At 40.2% G+C, this 10,742-nt stretch overlaps 1 protein-coding gene across 1 annotated transcript; it reads right to left on the reverse strand.

Annotated features, from left to right (window-relative positions):
• Positions 1-448: 448 nt before the first annotated feature.
• On the reverse strand, positions 449-10,401 carry HINT1 (histidine triad nucleotide binding protein 1). The gene is made up of 3 exons (XM_053566118.1): positions 10,176-10,401; positions 7,905-8,009; positions 449-766 (listed from the first exon to the last, which is right to left on the reverse strand). The coding sequence occupies exons 1-3, from the start codon at positions 10,284-10,286 to the stop codon at positions 602-604; spliced, it is 381 nt and encodes a 126-aa protein (XP_053422093.1). The 5' UTR covers positions 10,287-10,401; the 3' UTR covers positions 449-601.
• Positions 10,402-10,742: the final 341 nt, after the last annotated feature.

Raw genomic sequence — 10,742 nt, forward strand, 5'->3', positions numbered from 1 at the left:
GTGTTCAACACGTATTCTTCTTTTGTTATTGGTATATGTCAAGTATTACAATTTCAATACAGTTGCTTTCTCTCTTAAAATGTGGGTACATTTGGCACCCTTTGCATGTGGACTAAACATAAACCATTGTTTCTAGACCCAAACTCACTTTCTGGATCAATCACATCAACACTCGTTATGTTTTTAAAAAATGAGAGAATTAGATTAATAAAATATAATCTGGACTAACATTTTAGCCTGAAAGAATATTTCAAAGTTTAAGATAAATTTACAAACTCTCACATCTTTAAAGACTAATCACAATACTGTAACAAAGGAATGTTCCTATGTTGAGTCCTCCCTAGGAAGAAAAAACAAGAAATTTCTAAAATTATGAACCTACTTTCACACATTCCAACAAACATTTTTAAAATAATAAATCAAATGCAGAATTCAGAGAGACTGTAAACCATGCAACAATGTCTTTTATTATGTATGGGTTTTTATAATTATTTCCTCAATCTCTCCATACACAGACAAAAATTAATGTGTTATTTTAACATATAAGAACTTGCGAACTTGATCACTGCCTAGAGAAGGGCAAATTATCCCCAAAACATGCTTAACCAGGAGGCCAATTCATCTGCCGACCTCCAAGAACGTGCAGATGAACATGGTAGACAGACTGTCCCCCATCTGAACCTTCATTCACCACCATTCGATAGCCCTTCTTCAGACCCAGATCAGCAGCACATTTCTTGCCAACAATCATTAAATGTCCAAGAAGCTGGGGGGGGAAAAAAAAACTGTTAAGCACTGTCAATTTACAACTTCTTACCATTAAATAACCAAAAGTTAAGTAGAAACATCAAACAGAAAAACTGCCAAGTTAAAATATACCCCTTTGGACAAATACTTGGAAACTCTTAAAACCAGTATGGCATAATTTACAACTGAAAAATCATTAAGATTAGGTATTTATTCATTACAAATTTCAACAAACTAATTCAGCATAAAATATGTTGCTCAATTAAAAAAAATTTAAATTATATCCCAAGAGGTATTTAAGTTTTCCTACTAAAGCATGACAATTTTGCTTTCTTCTTATAGGGGGATATATCAGTCAGGACAAGTTTGGTTATGCTGTGGTAACAAACCACCACAAAATCTGGTTAAAAACAAAGATCCATCTCTTGTGCTCTCTACATGTTCATCACAAGTTGACTAGGCTCTATATTCTACATCTTTTTCATTTTGAGATCCAGGATGATTGGAGCAGTCAGAATAGTAGAGAAAAAACAGGTAGGGGCTAGCTCTCAAGGTTTCTACTTGAAAGGCCTAACATGTTGGCTTGTATTCACTGGCCAAATCAACTCATAACCAGGCATCCATGAGGCAGGAAGTATAATCACCCCAAAGAGTCATGTGTATTTATGCACTATTACACAATCTATCATAAAGAGTATTAGGAAAAATTTTAACTAAGGCCTACATTTCCTGGCAAAACCAAATAACAATTTTTTCTTTCCTATGGAATCAACTGTATTAATAGATGAAAGACCAGTAAGAAGTTTCTATGTTAAAGAAAAATGGGTCTAACCAACTAACCCATACTTGGACACTTTTTGTTTAGGAATTTTGATATAGAAATCCTCTTGCTGCCACTAAACACCAAGAACGCAAAGCCTGCTCTGGAAATCAAGGCCTTCTGGGGTAGAAGACTGAACAGAGTGTGCTAATACTGTTTCCCTACTGTATTTACTTATTAGTGAACAAAAAGTATTAAAACATTTTCCTTTTTAGTGACTTTAAGTTTCTCATTCACATCATAAGAAAGAAATTATGGCTTTGACGGGCAGGCATCCATAGGATTCAGAATACAGATGCTTCTCAATTTATGATGGGATTATGTCTCAAACAACGCGTTGTATGCTGAAATCTTAAGCTGAAAATGCATTTACTGCACCTAACCTGCTGAACATCATAGCTTGGCCTAGCTTACCTTAAATGTGCTCAAAATCCTTCTATTAGCATACAATTGAACAAAATTATCTATTTTATATATTATAATAAAGGGTTGAGTATCTCGTGTAAGAGTTTTGTACCATATAATGCTAGCCAGAAAAAAAGAATCCAAAATTTAAAATACAGTTCTACTGAATGTCTATTTCTTTTGTACCATCATAAAATTGAAAAATTCTAAGTCAGACCATCATAAGTCAGGGACTGCCCGTACAATGGACTCCACTGCATGAGCATTCCTCTGCTATCCTGGGGCTTACTAAGGTAACCGGAATAGAAACTTCAAGACTTTCTCTCCTTTCCCTCTTTTCTTGCCATTAGAATTAAAGGAGTTCCCTTTCCTGAGAGCTTATTAGAATGACGTTAACCCTTATCTTTGTTCTCTTACCATAGGAAATCATAAGCAGTGAACTGGTAGTTAAAGGTTGTTTCTCTGACCAACTCTGTCCTTCAGCTTTTATTAAAGAAGAAAGCTGCCAACACACAAGTAGATTCCATGTACAAATAAGAGACAAACTGCCTATAGATTGAATTTAAAAAGCACACAGGATGACCCAGAGTGAAAGTAAATATTTATCACAGTGATGGGCTCAGAGGTGAGCACTGACTAGAATGACACGCTCCCAAACAATACAGTACAACAGATAAGGCAGTGTCCTCAGGAAAAACTATAATAATTGCAAGGAAGTTATAAAGGGAAAGAAAAATGTTTTATCATCAAACATTTCAGCAACCAAAATCACCCCCAATCAGATCCCAAGAATGAACGACTACTAAAAGCCCACATTCAATAAATAGGCTTAAAGATTTGAAATGGTGAAAAATTCCCAATTTTAAAGTACATATGGTCCCCAACTTATGATGGTTCAACTTACTATTTTTCAACTTGGGCTACCTTAGCTTAAATGTGCTCAGTTGGACGAAATCACTTAACACAAAGCCTATTTTATAATAAAGGACTAAATATTTCATGTAAGAGTTTTATACCAAATAATGCTAGCCAGAAAAAAAAAAAAAAGTGTGAAAGTCACAGGCATCAAGCAGAAACTATACTTCTAATTTTGATCTTTTCCCAGACTAATGATTGCATTACTCTTACATGAATTACATTCAACATTTTATTATAAAATAGGTTCTGTGTAGCTGATTTTGCCCAACCGTAGGCTAATGTTAAGTGTTCTGAGCACATTTAAGGTAGGCTAGGCTAAGCTATAATGTTTGGTAGGTTAGGTGTATTAAATGTGTTTTCAACATTTGTCGTCAATTGTTTTGAACTCATGACGAGTTTATCAGGACCTAGCCTACTGTAAGTCAAGGAGCATCCACATTGAATTATATCTAGCATGTTCCTATGGTGGTCAAAATTTAAGTAGGGGTTAGCACGATGTTAAAGCTGGTTCACTAAAGGTTTCATGTCAAAGAACGATGTCTAACTCTAATTTAGAAAGTTAACCTAGTAAAAACTAACCTTCTATCTATGCTTGCAGGCAACAGCTGCATTTGAGTAAAAAGCTCTGACCTTAAAATGCCATGACTGTGCAATTATACTGAAAAATTAGTACTCTGAGGTCTTAATATTTCAGTTACTGAAGATGTTTTTTACCATTAAGCACTACTCACTTTAACCTTTGGACATCATGACTTATAAGAACATAATTAATTAAATATGAATGCCCTCAAGTTTCTAAGTTTCAAAAATAGTATCTCACTTTAAAAAGGTACCCTTACCAAGCGTGGTGGCTCACGCCTGTAATCCTAGCACATCACCATACTCTAACGGTTTCCAAATAACCCTTTTAGTTACTTTCTTTACCTTCTCTCCTACTTCAGAGGTTACAAATCTTTTCTCAGGTTGTGGTTTGCCTTTTCACTCTTTAAGGAATCTTTTGGTGAATACAAGTTCTTAATTTTAATGTATTCTTTTATGGATTATACTTTTTGTTTCGTGTAAAGGAATCCTTCCCAACCCCGAGTCATAAAAATATTCTCTAATTTTGGCTTTTAGAAATCAACATTTCTAAAAGGTCTTTAATGCTTTTTTATGCAAAGTACAAGGTTGTGATCCTATTTCATTTTTTGATAGGAATAATAAGCATGGAAGCATCATTACTAGTCCATCCTGAAATGATGTCTATGACTGCTTTAAAAAAACTAAGAGGAGGGCGGCGCCTGTGGCTCAAGGGGTAGGGCGCCAGCCCCATATACCAGAGGTGATGGGTTCAAACCCAGCCCCGGCTAAGAGCAAGGGGAATATGGGTTAAGCATAGCTTAATTAGGATGTATAGATTAATAAACTTTGAAGCTGGGCGGCGCCTGTGGCTCAGTCAGTAAGGTGCCAACCCCATGTACTGAGGGTGGCGGGTTCAAACCCGGCCCCGGCTGAACTGCAACCAAAAAATAGCCGGGCGTTGTGGCGGGCGCCTGTAGTCCCAGCTGCTCGGGAGGCTGAGGCAAGAGAATCGCTTAAGCCCAGGAGTTGGAGGTTGCTGTGAGCTGTGTGACGCCACGGCACTCTACCGAGGGCCATAAAGTGAGACTCTGTCTCTACAAAAAAAAAATAAATAAAAAAAAAAAAATAAACTTTGAAGCTGGATGATAGGTTTCTAAGGATTCATTACTCTCTCTTCTTTTCTGAATGCTTAAAATTTTCCATATAAAAACTTAACCAATAAAACCAAACCCTTTCCTCACTGATCTGGAATAGGATTATCATATCAATAGTATATTCTAAAGTTCCATTATCCTTAGATTGATACCACTGACACAGCTATAAAATCAGACTGCTAGGGTAAGCCTCCACCTGGTTCTTCAAGAATTTTTTTGATTTTGTTGAACCTTTCCACTTTCTACAAATACAGTACAATCTCTGTAAGTTGATCATCTAAAGGACTGTAACAAACTGGTCAACATACAGAGGTTGTCACCATAAGAAACTAGGCGTACTGTACTAATACATACATGTGATACATGTCCAGTCTATAAAAATTAGGTAAACTTAAGGAAGTAGTCAATGTAGGGAGGTGGTCAACCATAGAGGTTCTTCTGGAATCAGCTTGTCACAATCCAAAATTTTCATTTTAACTGCATCTATAGTTTAAACTGAGGGAAATGACATCTTTATATTAAGTCTCCTAATTCATGAACATAATGCACCTCTCCATTTACTTAGTGAATAATCTTTTAATAAAAAATGGGCAGTAAGCAGAGATTTGATTTAAAAAATACTTTGCAGGCTTGGTGGCCGCAGCTCAGTGAGTAGAGCACCACTGGCCAAATGCACCGAAGCTGGCAGGTTCAAGCCCAACCCGGGCCTGCTAAACAATGACAATTGCAACCAAAAAAAAGCCAGGCGCTGTGGCGGGCGCTTGTAGTCCCAGCTACTCAGGAGGCTGAGGCAAGAGAACAGCTTAAACCCAAGAATTTCAGGTTGCTGTGAGCTGTAACGCCACAGCACTCTACCGAGGGCAACATAGTAAGACTGTTTCAAAAACAAGCAAACAAAAAAAATACTTTCCGGTTGGATGTGGTACCACATGCCTGTAGTCCTAGCATTCTGGGAGGCCAAAGTGGGTAGACTGCTTGAGCTCCAGAGTTAAAGACCAACCTGAGCAAGAATGAAACCCCATTCTACTAAAAATAGAAAACTAGACAGTCATAGTGGCACATACCTGTAGTAGTCCCAATTGCTGGGGAGACTAAGGCAAGAAAACTGCTCAAGCCCTAGAGTTTGAGGTTGCTGTGAGCTATGATGCCACAGCACTCTACCCAGGGCAACAGAGTGAGACTCTGTCTCAAAAAACTAAAATAAAATAAAAATACTTTCCATTCTGCCGATAACCCCCCAAGTACCAGTTATAATGGAATGAGCTCCTTAAGTCCCACGTCAGGAGCCTCACTAACAGGATGTCTTTATTCCTACTTCAGGTCACATAACTTTCTTAAGAGTCAATGTCATAATAGAACTATATTATCTAAGTCACCTTCTAAGTATTTCCCTTGGCAATCTGGTCACCACGGTGATATTCAGCAATGAGATAACATAGTATTTTCTCGAGGATAAGTTTGCAAACTTGTCAGATATTGTACAATAGCTCTGATGGCTTTTTCAGAAAGAGTTCCAAAATTGCTCTCAAGGGTGGACTAGGCACTGGCATCAGTGCATAGCTTCCTAAGGGGAGTACTTTGAAGGTGACCACAGTGATATTCACAACTGAGGTAAGTAGCACACTTTTTCTAGGATGAGTTTGTGAACTTAATTGTCAGACCTCATATATTCTGTCTTCTTGAAAAATTTACTCAGGCCAAGAGCAGTGGCTCATGCCTATAATCCTTACACTTTTGGAAGCCGAGGCAGGAAGATCGCTTAAGGTCAGAAGTTCAAGACCAACCTAGGCAAAATAGCAAGACCCCCCCATTGCTACAAAAAAATAAATAAATAAAATTGGCCAGTAGTAGTGTGCGCCTGTGGCTCTAGTTACTTGGGAGGCTGAGCCAGAAGGATCACTTAAGCCCAGCAATTTGAGATTGCAGTGAATTATAATTAAGCCACTGAACTCTAGCCCAGGTAACAGCAAGACCTTCTCAAAAAAAAGAAAAAAGGTTTTACTCAAATAATTTACCTTTTCTTGACCACTCATGGTTATAACTATAAAACTTTAACTACAAATAATTGTATAGTATGCACCCCTCTCCAATAGGATCAGAAATATTAAAGTCTACTTAGCCATGTATAAAGCAGTTCCAGAACTGTTGTGTTTTTCAAATTATATTTTTATTTTGCTAGTGTCCCAATTCCTGCTACAGAGCTAAGTAATCTATTCTGACTACCCCAGCAGTCTCTCTTTCTGTTCTGGGGCTGTTGCCCCTAATCCAACAAGCAGCAAGCTTTCTCAGCAAAGGGCCACAAAGTAAATATTGTAGGTTTGTGGGTAACACAGCCTCTATCAAAACCACTCAATCTGCCTTTGCAGTGCAAAAGGAACCATGGATAATAATTAAACAAATGAGAATGGTTGTGATCCAATAAAACATTATTTACAAAAACAGGCAGCAGGCCAGATTTGGCCCATAGGCCATAGGTTACCAGGGCCTGCTTTAATTTGTGGATTTAGTAACCAAATTTTTAGCCATACTAGGCATATGTGTTTGTAATTGAGAGCTAGAGAGGTTCACTGTAAACTATACACAGACTTTGTATCTGTTTTGGGTGTACATGATTTAATTCATTGGAGTTTTATATATTAGTGACTTTAACTACATGCCTCTAGAGCAGGCGTCCTCAAACTGCGACCTGCGGGCCACATGAAGTGGTGTGAATTGTATTTGTTCCCGTTTTGTTTTTTATTTCAAAATAAGATATGTGCAGTGTGCATAGGAATTTGTTCAGTTTTTTTTTTTTAAACTATAGTCCGGCTAAAGGACAGTGAATTGGCCCCCTGTTTAAAAAGTTTGAGAACACCTGCTCTAGAGAATGTATCTGCACAATTTATCCTTTAAAAGACTTTCATTACTAGAATTTCAGCCATAATTTCTGTATTTTCTATGTATATATTTTTTTCTGACTCATCACATAGCATATTAATTCCTGGAATTATAACATGCCAATAAAACGTATTGCCTTTCTACTGAAATAATATAGAAAATTACCATAGCCCCTACAAAAGGATGACATGCAAATTCCATAAATTCCATATGAAGCATTCCAAAAAGAATTTTTTTAATGTTTCTTATTTCTAAATATATGTTTCATCAAAAATCAAACTACTTATTTTTTTTTAATTAGGATTAAGTCCTAATGGTTTTTCTGTTTTTCCTTAGCAATGCCCTTAGGAAGATGAAAATATGGTACTGTTTTAAGAACAAAATTTAATCTAAATTTAAAAAACTGTGAGAAATTTACTTACACTTTCATCATCGTCTTCTGCAGCAGAAATCTGGGATATGTGTTTCTTGGGTATCACCAGAAAATGCGTTGGTGCTTGAGGGGAAATGTCATGGAAAGCAAGACACTAGGGGGAAAAAAATCAGTTTTAGTATATCAGTGGGCTAAAAACTTACTTTTTTTTTGTTTTTAAGAGACATGGTCTTGCTCTATCACAGCTCCCTGCCATCTGGAACTCCTGCACTCTAGGGATTCTCCCACTTCAGTCTCTCAAGTAACTAGGAGGATGAGTGTGAGCCACTAAGCCTGGCTATACTTTCAAGTATTTACTAATCACTAACTACATAAGAGCCACTGTACTAGATGCTAAGAAAACACAATTGTATACAATACACATGGTCTCATGGTCCTTTTCATAGAACTTAAAGAATCTTACGGGAAGATGAACTCAATGAAAGTGAAATATCCAAAAAGTCACACATGTTACTTACACAGAAAAAGTAATGAGTGAGATGATTATTACAGAAAAATCTGACTTAGACTGAGTGGTAGGGACAACCACCCTGAGACAATGACATTTAAAATAAGATCCAAGGGATGAGCAGAAATTACCCAATTACCCATGCTAATGTTTGTCTACCTCTCAGTCTGATCTCAAGTAACTCTTCCCCATAAAGTTACACTGTCTGTCTTAAATCCACCTTCAGGGCTTTTTCAATGGCTGTTCCCAGAACTACAATGGTTCTCTCTCCCCACAACCTCAAATTTGTCCAACATAAACTGTCATTCATTCCTCTGTTCCCAGCATCCATAATCTCTAATGGAAACCTGATTCCTCTCCCCTCCTCCAACATGCCCTGGTCAGAAGACTGGTTGTGCAATTTCCTGGTTTGTTCCTTTCGAGTTGTAAACAGTTTTGTGATATTTGCCTAATATTTGATTATTACCTATTCTTTCCACTTTATTCAACTGTTTCATAAATAGTCCTATTCTTTTCTGCAGAATTAAACCGTGTACATAGGATTTAGATAAATTATTTACCACACTGGAAGTGTCTGTAGATACTGCAGGAATGAATTTTGTGTCTCTTGGTCACTACTGGAGGGATCTGCTTCATAAAACCGAATCATGCTTAGCTATCTCACGAGTAATTCTATTTGATACTCTCTACAAAATGCTGTATCATTCAGAATGCTTCATGCTGTTCTACTGTTGGACTTACCATGGTTCAAGTATTTCAATAATCATTTATAAAAAGCAACTGCTAGCTTTTAAAAAGAAATATGCTTTTTCTAAAACAAAAGAACTTCCCCCTAAAGACAAAGGTATTTAAAATTCACCTCAATGTACCTAATTAAGTCTTCCGTCATGTTTTCTGATCTAAGTAGCACAAAAAGGTCTTCTTCCGTTTCTTAAAGTTAACTTAACAAAATGTTTACACAACTCGTTCTACCTAAATCAGCCACCCTCATGCCCCGGCTTCATCTGAGATCCAAACCCAAAATAAAACTGTCCACTAAATAATTTACACAAGATGTCCCATCAACTGGTATACCACCTATAATGAGGTCAACAAAAACTACATTCTTAGTACTCCGGCGTACTTTCCTGTTGAATATAAAAGAAATCATTTCAATATTTGGTAAGTGCAAAATCTTCAGAGGGAGAGGTCAAGAGAAAGCAAATCCGCGAGGCCGGCCCACATTTTATCTCAGATATTCCAGCCCGCGCTGGCAGGTGGGGTGAGGGGAGAAAGCGGGTAGGCCCCGGCGGCCCGCACGCCCCCACCAAAACCTTCGCTGCTGGCGGCTCAGCGCAGCGCCCAGGAACTCCAGGGCCCGGCCGGCCAGCAGTGCGCGGGAGATCGCGGAGATTGGGCCCCAGTCGGGGCGCGATCGGGTTTCTTCCTGGTAGGCAGAGCGCTGGCGAGATTTCCAGATTCCTGACACCGACAAAGTCCGAGGCGGCCGGGGAGTCTGCGGGCATCCACGCCGGCAGCAGGCGCGCTCCAACACGCGCCCGGGCCCCGCGGTGCGGCACCGAGGGCGCCCGGCGGCCTGGCCCGCTCCCGGCACTGATAACGCGTAACCGGAGCGCTGGCACGCGCCGGCAGGCCGCCTCGGAGCGCCCGCGGCTCTGCCCGCTGGCCGGGGGCCCGTTCGGCCAGGTGGCCGGGTCCCCTCCCTTTCCTGCCGCAGCCCTGACCCGACCCGTCCCTTCCCTCCGCTGGAAACCCGCTGTCCGCAGTGCGGCTGCCCCCGACTCAGCCCACGAGGCGGCGGCGGGTGCCTACCCGGTCATCCTCAAAAATGATTTTGGCTGGGATTTCCTTGCGGATGATCTTCCCGAAGATCGTGTCGCCTCCAGGTCGAGCGACCTGAGCCTTGGCGATCTCATCTGCCATCCCGGCCTCCCCTCCCGCGCGGCAGCCAGGGGAGAAGCTCCGGAGTAGGGAGGGACAAGGAGAGCGCGCAGAGAGCGGGAGCGCGCGGCCAAGCCTGCGCAGGGACCGCTGCTCGCGCCCCAGCGGGTCCTGCGCGTGCGCACTGGCGAGCCGGGCTGCGAGCGCGGCGGGCGCGAGGAAGCTCGAAGGGCACCGAACGGAAGCCCCTAGGAGGCGAATTGAAGTCGTTTTTGTTTCTTCCTTGTCTCCCTGGAGACCTGAGTTACTGGCATAAGCCCTTCATTTGCTTATGGACATTTGTAGGAAGAACTGCGTGTTGTAACTAAAAAGATTTGATAATTCAAATGGTGCTGACCACGTTCTGGCTGAGACATCGTAGCACTTCACCCCTACATCCCTCCCTGTGGCAGGTTTTTTCTCGTTTTAGTTGTGGTTCTCATCCTCCACTACACATTA

Source organism: Nycticebus coucang, chromosome 17 (assembly GCF_027406575.1).
Source record: "Nycticebus coucang isolate mNycCou1 chromosome 17, mNycCou1.pri, whole genome shotgun sequence".
Taxonomy (NCBI): domain Eukaryota; kingdom Metazoa; phylum Chordata; class Mammalia; order Primates; family Lorisidae; genus Nycticebus; species Nycticebus coucang.